Source organism: Eleutherodactylus coqui, chromosome 11 (assembly GCF_035609145.1).
Source record: "Eleutherodactylus coqui strain aEleCoq1 chromosome 11, aEleCoq1.hap1, whole genome shotgun sequence".
Lineage (NCBI taxonomy): Eukaryota > Metazoa > Chordata > Amphibia > Anura > Eleutherodactylidae > Eleutherodactylus > Eleutherodactylus coqui.
The window spans coordinates 118199057-118215707 of NC_089847.1; the positions used below are offsets into that span (position 1 = coordinate 118199057).

A 16651-nucleotide genomic window follows, 5' to 3' on the forward strand; every position below is an offset into this window, starting at 1 on the left:
GTGGGAGCTGAGCATGAAACACAGATTTTCTTAAGGCCCTTTTACACACAACGATTATCGCTCAAAATTCGTCCAAGCGGCTAAAAATGAGCGATAATCATTACATGTAAAGGCGAACATCATGCAGTTTTCATTTGAATGATGTCCGCATTTGAATGCATTTTGCTCATCTTTCAAAAGACTGCAAGATGTTCTCCCAGCGGCATGTTTACACGAGCCTCGAGGAGAACAATGGAATGTTTGCACAGCTGGGCGTGTACCTTTACATGCAAATGAAGATGATAAAGTGTTAATGACCATTAACACTATGTAAATAGATCGCTAAACCTTTCAGTCATTTGAAAGATTATATTTGCATGTAAAAGGGCCTTTATAAAATGCTCCCTTTGGGTATTACACAGTACAAGTTTGCCCAGAGTAGTCCTTTAAAAGGATTCTGTCATCATGCTGCTTGAATCACGGACAGCATGAACCCAGGACAGTGACGCCTATTGGCCCGTGGGTATTTTATTCTGAAAAGTTGTAGTGTTTCAGAATAAAACCACCAAGGTGCAACAGGCATCACTATCCTGGGTTCATGCTGCCCGTGATTCAAGCAGCATGAATCTGATGAAAGAATCAAGTGCATTAACTTCACTGCAAATGAATAAGGCCTATATGATTTAGTCCTATCGTGAGTTAGAGGTTCACACAGTTGCATAGTATTTTATAGATTACCTTCTTTAAGTCCCAAGAGCTGGACATCGCCAAAATAAATCCTAAAAGAAAAAAAGAAAGTTAAAAATATCACATACTTGGAGTTAAGAAAAGCACATAGTGACATCATGTGGATAGACTGGGTGATTCCATTAGCTAAAAATGGGAAAGTCTATCAGAGTAGACGTCACCAGTGATCGTCCGAGCATGGAGAAACAAAGATGGCCGAACAACATCCCTGACTACCTAATGCACATTGTGCATAATATGCACTGGTAGTCTAAGACACTACATGCTGCTCTAACTCGTCAGCACTATTCATGTGGACAGCAGTGATTAATCAACGCAGTTGTACAGTATTAGGGCAGACACCCACTGGCGTTTTTTTCTCCACTGCGCTGCGAGAGTAAGAGAAAACTCTCGCAGCGCAGTGTGAGAAAAAAAAAACAGAATCACGCCGGGACATCGCCAGTCTTATCAATGGGGGCAGCGGCAGCAGCGCTAGCCCCATTGAAAAGACATGGAGAATACCGCGGACTTCTGCCACAGCTGTTACAGCTGTGGCAGAAGTGCAGCATGCTATCCCATTGCGATATCCCGGTCTTATTTCGGCGTCTTTCTTGCGCTGCGAGAGTTTTCACGTGCTCTCGCAGTGCAAGAAAGAAAATATCGCCAGTGAGTGTTAGCCCTTAGACTTATAATGTAAACTACTGCCTAGTGTGCATCAGGCAGTCAGAGAAGCTGATGTGGCCATCTTTGTTTTTCCTGGCCTGAAGGGTCACTTGAACTTTGCTGCAGTGTCAATCAGCTGAGACGTGTAGGAAATGCTGTGCAGACTAAATACATCACAGCAGCTGCACAAATCACCACAGTAATTTGTTATGATGTATCAGTCCATGCTGTTCCCCTCACTAAGCATTGGATTTTCCACTAAGGTGTCCATACACTCTGTGGAAGATCTGCTGTAAGCACATGCATATGATCATAATTACCAGGCTGCATTTGGACTTGCTATTGTCAGTTACTGGTCATCCACATTTTGTTACAGTGGATCATCTGCATCATGTAAGGGCACTCTTAGGCTATGGTCAGGATAAAGGGAATTAGCACTAAATTCAGCAGCAGAAAACCATTTGTAGATTCATACCAATCTGCAACTGAAAATCCACACCAATTAGTGAAGAGGTAGAATTTGCACTGAAATTCACCTGCTAAAATTGACATGCTGTGGATTTAAATTCCACATCACATGATGATTTTCACATTTATTAAATGTGGACTTTTTCTGCAGCACGTGGATGAGATTTTGAAAACCTCATCTACATTGCTGCTACTGTAAATGCTGCGTATTTTCCAGGCAGAAAATTTGGATGAAAAATCTGCAGCAAATCCATCCTGTGTGAACATGGCCTTAGGCCGATTTCACACATCGCTTACCAGCTGGGGAAGTTTTCTGCACTATGTACAGCACAAGATTTGTGAATGGTGTTTTAATAAACCTTATTCACCAACAACAGAAAAATTCCACTGCGAATTTGAGTCATGTTGAAGGTTTTCAAATCCACAGCATGATCTGTTTGTGTGGAAAATTCATTGCAAATTCTGTGGCCAAATCCACAACACAATCATGACCAAATTCCATTGCAGATTTTGGTGCAGAAATACAGCAGGATTTGTCCACTGTATGTGCAAGCAGCTGTGATTAGGTTAGAAGTATGACAGATGGGTAAAGCAGGATTTTGAATGGAGCTTTATATGTGAATGGAGAAAACATTGAATACAGAAAAAAAAAGTAGCAAAACATCATATTAACAAAATGGGTCAGCTTTTTGTGCCAACGTACAGACCTGTATAGAATCACGTATTCATGTCCTTGCTTCCTGGACAACCTGTAGGCTGGCGTTACACGGGTGACAGCAAGTAATGACTTCAGTAGTAACGACAGCCGATTATATACAGTATACGAGACTTTGATGTCCCGGTCACATCTATGATCCAGGAAAAAAAAAAAAATTTAAGACTTACAGATGACCTTCCAGAAAGACATGACTATAGCTAATGCTGGATGTATCCTATGGGAAATGTCATACTCAAAAAAAAATTCTGACTAAGGGTGACTACCCCCTACAGTTTTTTTTCACTGCGAAATTCGCAGGGTTTTTTTTTTTTGCAGGGGTCTATGGGACTTGTAATGTTAAAATCGCGATCGCGCAAAAAAAAACTGTAGTGGGTAGTCACCCTTATTGAAATATAAGCCCTTCCCCAAAAATCATTCGAAACGTGTGTAAAAATAAAACACACACACACACACACACACACACACACACCGCTGTCTGGGTCCAGCGGGTCATGACGCGTGGCACCCCGGCTCTGTACTGAAGATCTTTCAGCCGACAGGAATTTAAAAATCCCAGCCGGCTGAAAGCGCTTTGTTTGATTGGCTGAGAGATTAGCCAATGACAGGCAGCGCTCAACCATTCATTGAATGACAGCTGAGCACTGCCTGTGATTGGTCACAGCACTCGGTCAATTCATTGAATTCTATGTCGGCCCCCAACAGCGGCAGACAGGTGAATTAATATATTTTTATCACACACTAGGGAGGATTTTTAGGGTACCATTTGGAGGAGTATATATATGTTTTTTTATTTTTTACACAAGCTAGGGATGCTTTTCAGGGAAGGGCTTATATTTCAAGCCCATCCCCCAAAATCACTGTTGGGATTGCCTGCATCCCATTGCATCATATCTCTTAAACTATACTAAATATTTTTAAAAACATTACGCTTCCAAGTTTAGAAAAAAAAAATCATAGAATTTAAATTGCTAATATAAAAAAGTTACGTTTTTTAACCTGTAAATAACGAAAAAATGTGCCACTTTAGTGGTTAATGTTTTTTTTTGTCTACAATACTTTTTCTACTGATTAATTTCCTAATACATCTTCATAGGGTTTTTTGAGCAACTGTTTCCCAATAGAGCGCTAGACATCCCCTGCATAGACAAGGAGTTAAATGATAACATTCTGGATCAATAGAAACACAAAAAAATATATATAAATCACACTAACTTTTCATTCATTTCCAGACACCAGATTTCAAGCTCCATTGAGTCTCCCTGCAAAAGAAAAGCCGTTAATACTTTTACAGAAAAAGAAAGTAATCTCTGCACCTGCATTGTATTGAGCATTTGCTGCAACTGTATTCAGTCTAGTCAATCCTCTGTGAGCTAATCAGTCTGGACTTCCGGCTGATACATTTTTACTTGCCCTGACACATTGTGAGAAGCCCTCAGGACAGAAGATGTCCAACATAGGTACACCCCTTAAATGCAAAGAATCAATTTTCAGTTTTATTAATTTTTGCTCGAATGAAAGTCATCACTTGTGTCAGATACTTGCTATATCCCTACCTCCGAGGTCTTCAGGGAGATCTCCACACACATGGAGCGTCCCACTGCTGGCAGCTGTCCTGAAAGAGCTTTCTTGGCTTCTTGAGTCACCTCGGGGATGTCTTTTATCGCCAAATTAAACTGCAAAAGACATAGCAGTTAATGGACATACACCTATAAAATATGCATGTGACAAGACTGTAAAATCACTTACCCAATCTGAACCTGTCGGAGAGGAAGACGAACGAGTACAAATCTTGTCTCCAAGCCGAGCTTGTACGATGACTTGGACTGCCTGTTAAAGGAAGGTATTTCTAATGAAGGTTACGTACACTGAATGTAATAATTCTCTATTATACCTTACAAACATAATTATTAAGACGTTTCAGTCATAGTAAGGTTATGTCCAAGATATGATGAGATCTGCCAAACAAACATTATGTACTAGTTATGTGGCACAAACTTGCACCACTACAGCACCATAAAATCTGCAACAAAATGGCCATGTTATTGTCAGATATAGGATCTTATATCAGTACGTGTGGAATAATAGAACATATTTCTTACCTTCAACGCAAAAAATTTGACAAACTTGTCCAAGTCCTTCCGGTCCTGTGGGCTAAGGTCGGAGTCCATTGTGTCTGTAGAGCTGAACAAACAGGAATGAATTCAATGAGAACTGCAATTACGACTCTGGCCACTACACTGGGGTCGGAGCAGCGGCTTTTGCTATCACCCTGTCGTATCTTCACTCCGACAGCAAGCACTGCCTGGAAAACCCCTTTAATACTACGTCAGAAAAAAAAGGTGAGCGCTCTAAGGAAAGATATCGTATTAAGTTTCTTTGAACACAATAGTCCGTGCATCATGGTCCCTTTAGTATGAAGTCTACCACTGGCAACTTTGCTGAATTTGAGTCATATAAACAAGTCACCCTCCAACAAGAGATTCTTAGCAACCTAATCCAATGCAAACGTATTTTATATTGGTTACTGAGAAAGAGAAAAAACAAAACGGTCATGTAGAATAAACTTAAAGGGAATCAGTCAACTTTTCACAACCCTCTCACACAGCAGAATAAGATTGCGACAGTCAGGCCAATTACAGCGATATGTCTGCCGAGCGGTTCTTTGCAAGGGTTTGGGATAAAATTAGACTTTTTGCACTTACTATAAAAAGTCTCTCATCACGTTCACTGAGGGAAACCATTGAAGACCGTGGGTATATATTTAGGAAGTTGCAGGATGAGGGAGAACTGTGGAAATATATAGGGAAGCTTGTCCATGGAATTAGGAGGGCATCCACCGCTCAAGTCTGGGACGTACCGTATCGAAGGCAAGGCCCAGAAATTCCAGATGCCAAGATGGGAAGGGGGAGTACTTAGGGTGGTTCATAATCCGCCAGAACGGGATCAGAGTGTCCAGGTTGATGTGGAGATTCTCTAGAGGGGCTGAATGGGAAGGCCCCTTTACTAGGATATCGTCAAGATAGGGGAGAGCCACAATCCCCTTGCAGTGGAAAATGGCCATCACCGATGCCAGGATTTTTGTAAACACCCAGGGAGCCATGACCAACCCAAACTGGAGAGCCACAAACTGGTAGTGTTCCGATCGAACGGCGAAGCAGAGAAAATGCTGATGCGCTTAGCAGATGGGTGCATGAAGTTATGCGTCCTTGAAGTCGATGGACGACAGGAATTCCCTTCAATCCACAGATGTAATGACAGACTTTATCGGCTTTATGTAGAAATGCCAGACTTATACATGCATTCAGTTTTTTCAAATCTAAATCCAGCCGAATGGATCCATGCTTCTTGAGTACCACAGAACGATTGGAATAAAACCCCATGAAATGCTCAGCCAGGGGAACTGGAATGATGACACTGTGGGCGAAGAGATGGTATAGCAGCATCTGATCCAAAGCATTGATCCGTGAAGGAGATGGCGGAAGTTTGAACCTGAGGAAACGGTCCAAAGGTCAGTTGGTTCCTACGACAAAGCCTGAGCTGTGGAGTACGACGGCCTAGAACACTTTCTAGGTCTTCCACGGGAGGGATTATTGGTGGATGAATCAACTCCATCAGACATGCTGAGGCGGCTGACGGGAAGACTTGTTAGGCATATCAATGCTTGTCTTGGATGCTTTAAGTAAGATCCAGGCTAGCCCGTGACAGAGAATGCACCTATTCCAGGTTGGGGTCAGACAGGGTTGGGGTGGACCAGTAGACGGATCACTGGCAGCCTGTCTTGATGGAAGGCAGTTACCGCAGAGCGGTTCAAAGTGTTCGAATGAAAATTTGGTGTTATATTGAGAGCATGTGAAGTACGTGGTTCTGACAATAGTCTGCCTGGAGCCTTCTGTCCTAGGGTCAGAAATTGCGATAGTCCTGATACTAGAGGTGCTGCAGAGGAGGCAAAGCTCACCACGTCCAGAGCAGGTGGCCAAGTAAAGCCGAGTGAAAACCACACATGCAGTACCACCGCTGAACAAGAATGGATTAGGCTTGGAAGAAAGGACGCGGAGGTGGGCACTGCACATGGGGAGTGAGGGAATGAATAGGAATGGTGCCCTGACTGGAGGGAAAGGTAGTCCCACCCCAGTCCCAGGCAAATGTGATTAGCTGAGAGGGTGCCTCTCGGTCCACCCCAGCACAGAAACCCTCCTGATTGGCTACAAGGTACTTGCTCGCCCTCGCCTTTGGGAGAGGCTGCTCTAGGCCTCAGATGACTGCCTGGATTACTAAAGCCTGTGGACCGTGCCTCCTTGTCTTTTGAGGGTAGGGCATATATCAGGGTGCTTGACTCCACACTGTTAGCCACCCTAGGTGGGGTAACAGGGAGAGTATAGTGCCAACCCTGTATTTCCACTCCAGAAAGGAAACATCAGTTGAAGACTGGCAAAGGAACAGGTCTGCGTCCTAAAGAAATTAAACTAACTTGGTGCCTACAGGAGGGGTATAGCTGGTAGGAGGAGCTAACACTCTTGCTTAGTGTCTACCTCCTACTAGCAAGCAGCTATACCCACAGTCTTCAGCTGTGTCTCCCAATGATATGGACAAGAAACTTAAGATTTTGTTATTAGCAGCCACACATAGCAGGACTACAGGAAGTAGTCCTCAATATTCATGAGCTGCAGCTCGACCACCAACTGCACCCTTCAAGTCCATAGTTGACTGCTCTCTGCCTATAACTGTACATAGACAGCTGTCAATCATTTGTGGGAGGGTGGGATGGGTGTGGCTAGCCGGCAGCTCATGAATATTAAGGACTAGTTCTCTGTGTGGCTGCTGCTAATAAAATGCAAGTTTCCCCAAAACTACTGCACATGTATATGGCAGACATACCACCAATCAGTGTGGCAGGCACTACCTCCAGCTACTCTTCGTGTCAGCTTTAAAAAAATGAGATTCCCTTTAATTATCCTGGGCACACTTTATTTTAACAGCTTCTTGCCATGCACTAGTCCCCCTTTTTTTTGCTAACGTGTACATACATACTAGCTACGGATATTGATCTTTTAATGAGAGTTAATGATAATCTATGAATCTGAATGTAGAGGACGTGTGCATTTGGGTCCCTTAGGCCCTTACGTCCACTTGGACGCACAGATTCCACTGTTGAATCCCGCAGCGGAATCCAGCTGTGTCCAGATCCAGCGCGGGCCTCCTCCGAGGCGGTCGGATCTTCTTTAGCACGGCAGATGCGTCCGAATGCTCCGGTGGCGTGTCGGATGCATGAGCAGTGCAGTTTTTTTAAATCTCCTGCTCTCCCACGGATCGTGTTGCGGATCAGACAGCTTCCATTGACTTCAATGGAAGCCATCACGCGGGATCCGTAAAAAAAAAAAAAACGGCGTATGCTGTGATTTCTTCCCACGTGTGTGATCCGCACGCCAGGGGAAAAAAAAACAAAGAAAAACACATTTGCATTCTTTAAATTGCCTTGCGGATGCTAATGCATCCCTAAGGGCATCTAGAAGTGCGTATCTCCCGCAGATTTCATAATTAAAATCCGCCCATGGACATTGGGCCTTAAGATTAAAGTTTCATACACATGACTGTATTCTGTATCTTATGACCCAAACCCAGAATCTACCCACTGAGTTTATCAATGAGCCTATAATTGATATAATTCACGACTGGTACATTTCTGTATAGAAATTAGACATCTGACCCCGGAGTGCAGCATAAAATCGCGTGATAAGATTTCCATGTGAATCCATATTAGTTGGGAAAATCTAGTGATCTGAACTAGTCATCGGCACTAGACTAGCTGGGGCCAGGACTTCACGGCCAACTTTATGCTGTTTTCTCATGTAATGACCTATTGGGAGTATATAGAGAATGGCGCGATTGAAGAAAAACATCCAGTGAAAGTGAATTCTGTGGATAAACAGTTCGTCATCAAAAGGGGTCAGAGGATGTCAAGAATCATTCTGACAAACAGGCACTCAACAGTCAAGCAAGTTGCATCTGAATACAACACTGGTGCTACAACGTATGCATCCAATTTCACAACCTGGCACAGATGGGCAATAAAAGTAGACGAAAGGCCATTCAGTGCCACTGCTAAGAGAAACAGAAAGGAGAGATCCTGGTGGGCGAAAAGAGTTGGAAAACATCGCCTGGTCAACTAATGCAGATTTCTGCTGCATCATGCTGAGCGGCCGCCCATGTATACAACTTCGTGGTGACTGAACTTTATTTTTAGGATCTCTAAGCAGACCCAGATGATTAAGTTAGTAAAAAAAAAAAAAAAAAAAATTTTTAAATTGCAGGTGGTCAAGTTAGAATGAGGATAAGCAGAATACATTTGGGAGGTCTGTGGTCACCAATTAAGGCTAAGTGACGCCTCAGGGTGGCTGGATGTGCAGGAACTAGGACAATACACAGTGGGACTGATAAAACAACGGCTCTCGGGCAGCTGCTTTCCTTCCGAGGGGGATGTAGGATGCCATGCATAGCTTTTTGAAGCCAACTGTGCCAAGCTCAGCAGTTTCAGCCAGTACCTCCCTGGGGCACAACACAATCTAAATATTCAGTTATATAAGCTCAAAGTAATCTTCCCGAAGGCACCTGAGATATTAATTAATCCTTATGAGTTTCCTGCACGCGCATCACCTAAAACCTCACTTATTTCAGGAGGCCCTATACACGGCCATTACAGGAGATCAGGATAGTAATGTTTGCATTAGTCTTCTTGTTAAATATATCTTTTTGAGTCTTCAAAATTTTGGGGAAACCAGCCCCCCCATATGGATGTGAGCTACAATGCTGTTCTTCCTGCGTCACAGCAGTGAAGACTGACACACAGGCAGAGCAATAGAAAGGATCAGAGGGAATGCAATGCAGCATGTGGCTAGAATCTTGTCCAAGGTGATGAAAAGCCTTCCAGCAGCACTACAGGCGCTGGTATGGCAGCACTACGGGCGCTGGTAGGGCAGCTGTAGCGGGTGGCACATTTGGAAATTTTTGCTTCTGACAATTGCACCAGAGGCCACATTTCACCAGAGGCAGACAATTTCCTAGGCAGTATTAGAGTTAGGGAGACACACAAATTGACAGAGGGAATGTTATAGGAGATGCTCCCTGGGAAAAGGGATATGCAAATTAAGTCCCATCCTAGAGGAAGAAAGCTTGCTCTCTAGTGCCACCTACTGTAACTTTGTAAAGCTAACGTCAAACCTTCAATGGAATATCCATATGCCATCCATTTTTCTTCAGAAATGCAGAATAGCCCGTTTTTTTTTGCGGACATGAAAAGTGGATAACAGATGAAGGTGAAAAAAAAAATTATAAATAAAACATGAACAGCATTCGGAACTGAACATAGAAGGAAAAGCGCCCTTTTTTCGACGGATGATTTTTTTAAATGCAAGCGTGCACCAAGCCCAAGGAAAAGACGCCCATCTGCGGAAGTCGTTCAGGGTTCTCTCCCCTCATTAGATCCAAGATACCATGTGTGAAACCATCAGGTACACGTCATATGTTTGTAAACCTGTCCTGTTTGCACTGAACTACATGAAATAGTGTTTGTTTTTACTCTTGCTTTGGAAACCACTCTCACCCACCCGAATGGCACAAACAATTGCCTTTTAACTTGACGAAGAAAAAAAATCCTAACTGTATCCATACTGTTACAGGAAATGTGACCTTCATCGTTCCCAGGCACCCTGACCTCGTAAGATTAGGAAGTGCCTTCTACACTCTATCATTTTTGTTTTGTCCTCCGCACGCATCACAGAAAACATTTGCAGGTCTTTTTATAAAAAATTAAATCAACAACGAGGTGACATTTCTGGAACCGTTTTTGGCCAATGTTTGATTGTACATGTAAAGCAAACCTGACTTCATTAACACAGGAATGTTGAAAGCATCACCAGATAACTAAACTGCACTGGAACGGACGTCTGCAGATAGGTGAGCGGAGCTTAATCATTCTGCAGCAAGTGCAATGGACTAACATTTGCAATGAGAGAAGGAGGATGGGGGTGGGGGCCAAGTTTTGGGAATTAGCTCTGCCCCCATCCAGCCTCCCCTCATTGAAAATAGTGCAGATGGCGGAGAGGAGGCAGAGAGGGGGCGGGAGCTCAGAGAACTGCTCCCGACTCTTCTAGCCTCCTCCCCCTGCAGACAGAGACGCCGTATATCAGCCGGCGTGAATACCCTGCCGATATATGGTCGCCTGAAACAGCCCTAAGGGTGCATTCACACGAACGTAAATCGGCTCGGTTTTCACCAGGAACTGAGCTCCCGCCCGCTCTCTGCCTCCTCTCCGCCCCTCTGCACTATTTGCAATGAAAGGAGGCAGAATGGGGTGGGGCTAAGTTCTGAGAATTAGCCCCACCCCATCCCGCCTCTCCCCATTGCAAATAGTGCAGAGGGGCGGAGAGGAGGCAGAGAGCGGGCGGGAGCTCAGTTCCTGCTCCTGGCTCTCCCCCTTCCTGCAGATGAGGACGACGTATATCGGCTCGGCGTGAAAACCGAGCCGATATACATTCGTGTGAATCCAGCCTAAAGGCGTAAAAACAAAAACAAAAAAAAAAAAAAATCAACATAACACCAAATCCAAAAGAGTTGGGAAACAATCTAAAATGTAAATAAATGTGAAGAATAAAAAGAATGCACTTATTTGGAAATCTCATAAATCATATTTTATTCACACTAGAACACATCGGAAATTGAAAGACATTTTTCCATTGCATCTGAAAAAAGTTGGGACAGGGGTTAACAAAAGGCTGGAAAAAAGTAAGTGATACTAATGAAAAACAGCTGGAGGATCAAATATTTGCCAAGTCACATGACTGTATAAAAAGAGTATGTTAGAGAGGCAGAGTCTCTCAGAAGCAAAGATTGTCCAAGGTTCGGCAATCTGAAAACCTGAACAATTTCAGAAAAATGTTCCTCAATGTAAAACTACTAAGCCTTTGAAAATCCCACCAACTATAATACAGAATATCAAAACTTTCAGAGAAACTGGAGAAATTCATGTGCACAGGGCCGACGGATGTGGATGCTCAAGATCTACAGACCCTCAGGCAGCACTACATTAAAAACAGGCATGATTGTGTAAAACAAGTCACTGCATGGGCTCAGGAATACTTCCAGAAATCACCATCAGCCCCTCGGTGATGCAATGCTGATGGTTGACATGGCAAACCTTGGCTAAGTTCACCGAGCAACCCACAAATGCAAGTCCAGCGGACTGGAGAGCAGAGGGACAATCCAAGCTTGTTAGCAGCGCACAGTTCACTGGCCTGCATCTCTGGTGGTACGAGGTTGCATTAGTACCTATGGCAGGGGCAGCTTACACATCTTGAGAGGCACTATCGATGCCAAGCAGTATATATCGGTAGCAGTTTTAGAACATACATGCCCATCCACACATCTATTTCAGGGAAGATCTTCCATATTTCAGCAAAACAATGCTAAACCACATACTGCATCCATCACACCAACATGGCTTCACAGAAGAGTCCGGGTGCTGAACCGGCCACCGGAAGTCCAGACTTTCCACCAATAAAAAATATTTGGCGCGTTATAAAATGATAAATCCAGCACAGATGACCCGGGACAGGTAGGCCTCCTGCGCACAGGCAGATTTGCATTGCAAAATCAAGAGCGGGATTCAGCAGCAAATCCAGCCCACAGCATGCTGTGAGAAAACGTGATTTCATGCCCATGAGCGGAAATAGATTGCGATTTTCTGCTCGTGGGGAAGAAATAGCAGCATGCTGTGATTCTGTGCGGACTAGGCACGGCCGGGTTATATTGAAGCCATAGTAACATGAGATTTCCAAATTGTTGCATGCTTTATCTACATTTTACACAGCATCCCTACCTTTTGGGAATTTGGGTTGTATACACATACCGTTGTATCACGATGGTGCTGACCCATAGAATGAAGTTAACATGTTGTTTTTACCACACATTTTTACCCACCAACCCCCCCCCCTCCCCCCAAAAAAATAACTTAAAGCATTTGCTTTTTTCCATTAAACCTCCCTTGAAATGATTTAAAAAAGGAGTTCCTATACATTACAGAATACTTCTACAGCTATGTCGACAGAAGCTTCGGACAGAGCGGTAGAAGCGCTTCAGAAGCTGTTTTAGCACGTTTCCATTTAAAGGGGTATTCCGAGCTTTCTAACTAATCACCTATCCTCTGAATAGGTCATCATTAGTTGATGAATAAGGGTCCGCAGTACAGGACACCCCCCACCAGCTGATTGTCTGGCCCGCTGTTAGTGCAGGGGCCCGGATGTCGTTATCAGTGGTCACAGGAGGAAGTCGAAGTGCCGCGCTGCTCTTCCACTTCCTGGTCTTGACGTCACGTACTGTATGGTGGCAGTCGTGGTTTAAGTGCTATTTCCCATTTGGTGGCTGTGCTGGCCTTGTGGCATTTGTTACAAAGCCCTGAGATGGAACACCCGGAATAGGGTTCTAAATGCAATGAGCAAGTAGTCTGTTAGGGTGCGTTGTGAGACACGTAAAAAAAACTCCCAAGTTGAGGCGCTCGCATCCCAAGGTACCACTGTATTTCGGTTAAACACTGATCGTTCAAGGAATAAAAAAAAAAAAAAAAAAAGGGTTTTGACTGACTGCCAGAGTGAGCAAGCAAACTGCACAACATGCTGATCATGTGAACAGAACAGGTTGATAAAAGCAGGTGTAGTGTAATGATGTATACTTATACACGGTGTGTGTCAGGCAGTCAGAGAAGCTGGGGCGGCCATCTTTGTTTTTCCAGGACTGGGGGGGGGGGGGGGGGCCTTTAGAGGGGTATTCAGGGATATTATTTATATTGATGGCCTATTCTCAGGCAGTGTTATTTACTATGCTGTGCAATTCCATTTAGGAGGTCCGTCACACCTGCCAAAAACAGCATGTTGATGGAAGCCCCAAACTGAACCAGATCACTGCCATTAGTAAAACAGATACCGCTTACTTGTCCGTTTTGTTTCTGTTCTATTTGGAGTACAGAATAATTTAGTCAACTACACTTTTCTATACTCCAAATATAACAGAAAGGAACTGAATCTTGTAAAACGGACGACTAAGCGGTATCTTTTTCTTGAATGACAGTGAATGGTTCTGTCCGGGGTTCCATCACAGCGCCGTTTTCGCCAGAAGTGACGGACCTACCCAACAGAATCACACGGTAGCATCAATATCGGCTCAGTGGGGAACCGGCGATCAGGTGATTGAGAGTGTTGCGCACTGATTTGAGCTCTGCGGCCCCCTCGACTCTACCAAGTACGGGGCCCTACATTATATAGTGGCTATGTCTGGTATACGGTAGCAGTTCCATCCCATTCATTTGAATAGGACTGAGCTACAGAAAGGCCATGTGACCAATGAACACAATGTCACCGGCCAAGGAAGAAGCCGCAGCACTCACCTGAGAATTACAGCCCGTTCACACAGCTGATCGCTGCTGTTGCCAGGATTCGGACACCCAGCGATTGATATTGATGACCGACCCTAAGGACAAGTGATCCGTACTTACATCCCAGAGAAACCTTTTAATGAGAGGTTTTCCAACGCACTGATACAAGGAAGCTACACCAAACGTCTTCACCCACACTGTGTGAACAGAGGCCTAGCTGCTGGTTTCCGTAACCCTTAGGCCGGCTTCCCATGATCGGGTCGGATCCCGCCTTGTCATCGATCACGCGTAGTATGGATTTGCCCCCCAATATTTGTATCTCTTGCGCTGTCGTTTAGCGATGACTCGGTACCCACCGCCTATATGCAATGCAATGTTAATTGTGTATGGACTGCAGGACGGATGGCCTCCATTGACATCAATGAGTCCGAAGCAAAATAGAGCACACTGCGATCTTTCCTCCTGTCCTGAACAAACAGACGGCTGAACCGCTTCTCCGACTACCAGATGCTCACTGTGTATTAGTATGCATCATTAGTCTCAGGCTGGCTTCACACGGTTGTAAGCGTATTTACGCTTGCATTTGCACCGCGTATTTGTGCGATGCACGCTGCGTTTTTGTACGCGTGTATTTTATTGTATTTGCGCACGCATGCCCTGCGCATTTGTACATACAAAAGCAATAAAGCAAGCATGCGCCCACTGATTTCAGTGGACAATTAAGTTTAATATGTGCTATTTTCGTGCGCAACACGCTGCGTTTTTTTCTTGCACAACCTAAAAAAAAAAAAAATGCACACGTCCAAACCCATTGAAACCAATGCATACTACTCACCGCGCACGCACATTGCGCACGCATAATACATTCGTGTGAAAATAGCATGTATTAAGCTAATTACTAGAGATAAGCGAGCATACTCGTTTCTAGTAATTACTCGATCGAGCACTGCGATTTTCGAGTACTTAAGTACTCGGGTGAAAAAATTCGGGGGGAGGCGTAGCGGAGTGGGGGAGGGTAGCAGCGGGGAACAGGGGGGAGCCCTCTCTCTCTCCCTCTCCCCCCCACTCACCCACGGCGCCCCCCGAATCTTTTCGCCCGAGTACGGAAGTACTCGAAAATCGCGGCGCTCGGGCGAAAAAGGGGCGTGGCCGAGTACGTTCGCTCATCTCTACTAATTACGTTTAATTGCCCATTGAAGTCAACGGGAGAATGCTTGTTTTTTTGCGAATACACAGGACATGCGTGCGCCAAAAAATACAGTAAAATATGCCCCTTGCGCAAATGTGCACATAAATACGCTTACGCCTAAGTGAAGCCGGCCTAGGACACTACATGCTGCTCACAGATAACATCAATGATCGATTACAGCAGGTGAGGAGTCTTAGACCAACGATGCCTACCTCCTCAAAAAGCCTGAAAAATCATTTTGCCTCCTCAAAAATTCTGGAAAATCATGCTATGTCTTATTTTCATGGAAGCAGGGTACTAATATAAAGTGTGCATCACATAAGAGAAGTGCAGCCGCCATCTTTTTTTCTCCATGCGGAGGGTCGCTTTAATAATTTAAAGTAACCCTCCAGTTTTGGGATATAATCCTGTCCTGGGATTGGTGGAGCGGGCTTTCATTACCCACTGTTGAACCACCAATCAGGGAGGTCGGGATCCCATAATGGCCGCAGCCATCTTCTAGCAACAATTACAAAGCACTGCTCTCTGATTGGCCAACACTGATCAAGTGAGTGGCTTTGGCCAATCAGGGAACAGGCATAGTGAACTAGTAGTCCAAAACGGTCCCAAAATCGGAGGGTTACATTAAAGGGCTTCTCCTAGACTTTTACTACCGATGACCTATCCTCATGGTCCGCCACTCGGGATCTCCGCCGATCAGCTGATTGCCAGGTCCGCGGACAGAGCTGGATGCGAATAGCGCCGTCTGTATTGCAGTGGCCCAGGTTGGTAATTACAGGAATGGCTTTCATTACCTTGTACGTTTAGCACTGTCCACGGCGCTGGCGGTCAGTGGAGATCCAGAGCGGCAGCCCCTGCCAATCAACGATGTGTCCCCAATAACCTGAAAGGGGGACTCCAGGACGTGATTTTATGTAGTTTGGACAACTTTGTCGCTACAGAAGCGCGGACGCAGCGATATCAGGAGGCGGCGCGTCCAGCTGGTCCTCAAGCCCCTTCAGACAGCACTGGAGACACAGTCTTACTTCATGGAGGCCCTGTTATGTACTATTATGGGTCAGCCCCTTCTATATCCCTCCTGTATAATAACACATTGACGCTTTCCTCGGGTAATTCATGGTCGTCCTCGTTAACACATCCGCTCATAATACTGGGGCTCAGCACCCACCTCTTCTCATTCCAGAGCTATAATGTCTCCTCCGGCTGCTCCAGTCCTCGTCCTCACGATGTCACCACCCCCGTGCGCCGTCTCGGCCCCGCTCTCCCTCACGTCCCCGGTACAGCGCTCACCGCCGCCATTACTGTTTGTGTTTTGCTGTCTGTCTGAGGAGAAAACTCATTTGACATTTCACACCCACACATTCCACACGCATACAAATATTCCCCTCTATTCCAAACCACCCCACGGCCCAGCAGGACATTCCCGGCGTCTCCTACAGTCTATGTGGGGGAATCTGTATTTTTCCGAGGCTGCGCCGTGTTTGAGTTG

The 16651-nt window shown here is 44.9% G+C and overlaps 1 protein-coding gene across 4 annotated transcripts in view; it reads right to left on the bottom strand.

The window, feature by feature from the left end:
• The window catches only part of ATG13 (autophagy related 13), a 36490-nt gene extending 19998 nt beyond the window's left edge, over nucleotides 1-16492 (bottom strand). For all 4 annotated transcript variants that reach the window (XM_066583392.1, XM_066583390.1, XM_066583391.1 and 1 more), the window contains exons 1-7: nucleotides 16331-16492; nucleotides 4654-4735; nucleotides 4301-4381; nucleotides 4108-4227; nucleotides 3767-3813; nucleotides 2544-2684; nucleotides 718-758 (exon numbers count right to left, since the gene is read on the bottom strand). In XM_066583392.1, the coding sequence (XP_066439489.1) occupies nucleotides 718-758; nucleotides 2544-2684; nucleotides 3767-3813; nucleotides 4108-4227; nucleotides 4301-4381; nucleotides 4654-4722 (499 nt within the window). In that variant the 5' untranslated portion in view covers nucleotides 4723-4735; nucleotides 16331-16492. The remainder of the gene's footprint in view (nucleotides 1-717; nucleotides 759-2543; nucleotides 2685-3766; nucleotides 3814-4107; nucleotides 4228-4300; nucleotides 4382-4653; nucleotides 4736-16330) is intronic.
• Between the last annotated feature and the right edge of the window lie 159 nt (nucleotides 16493-16651).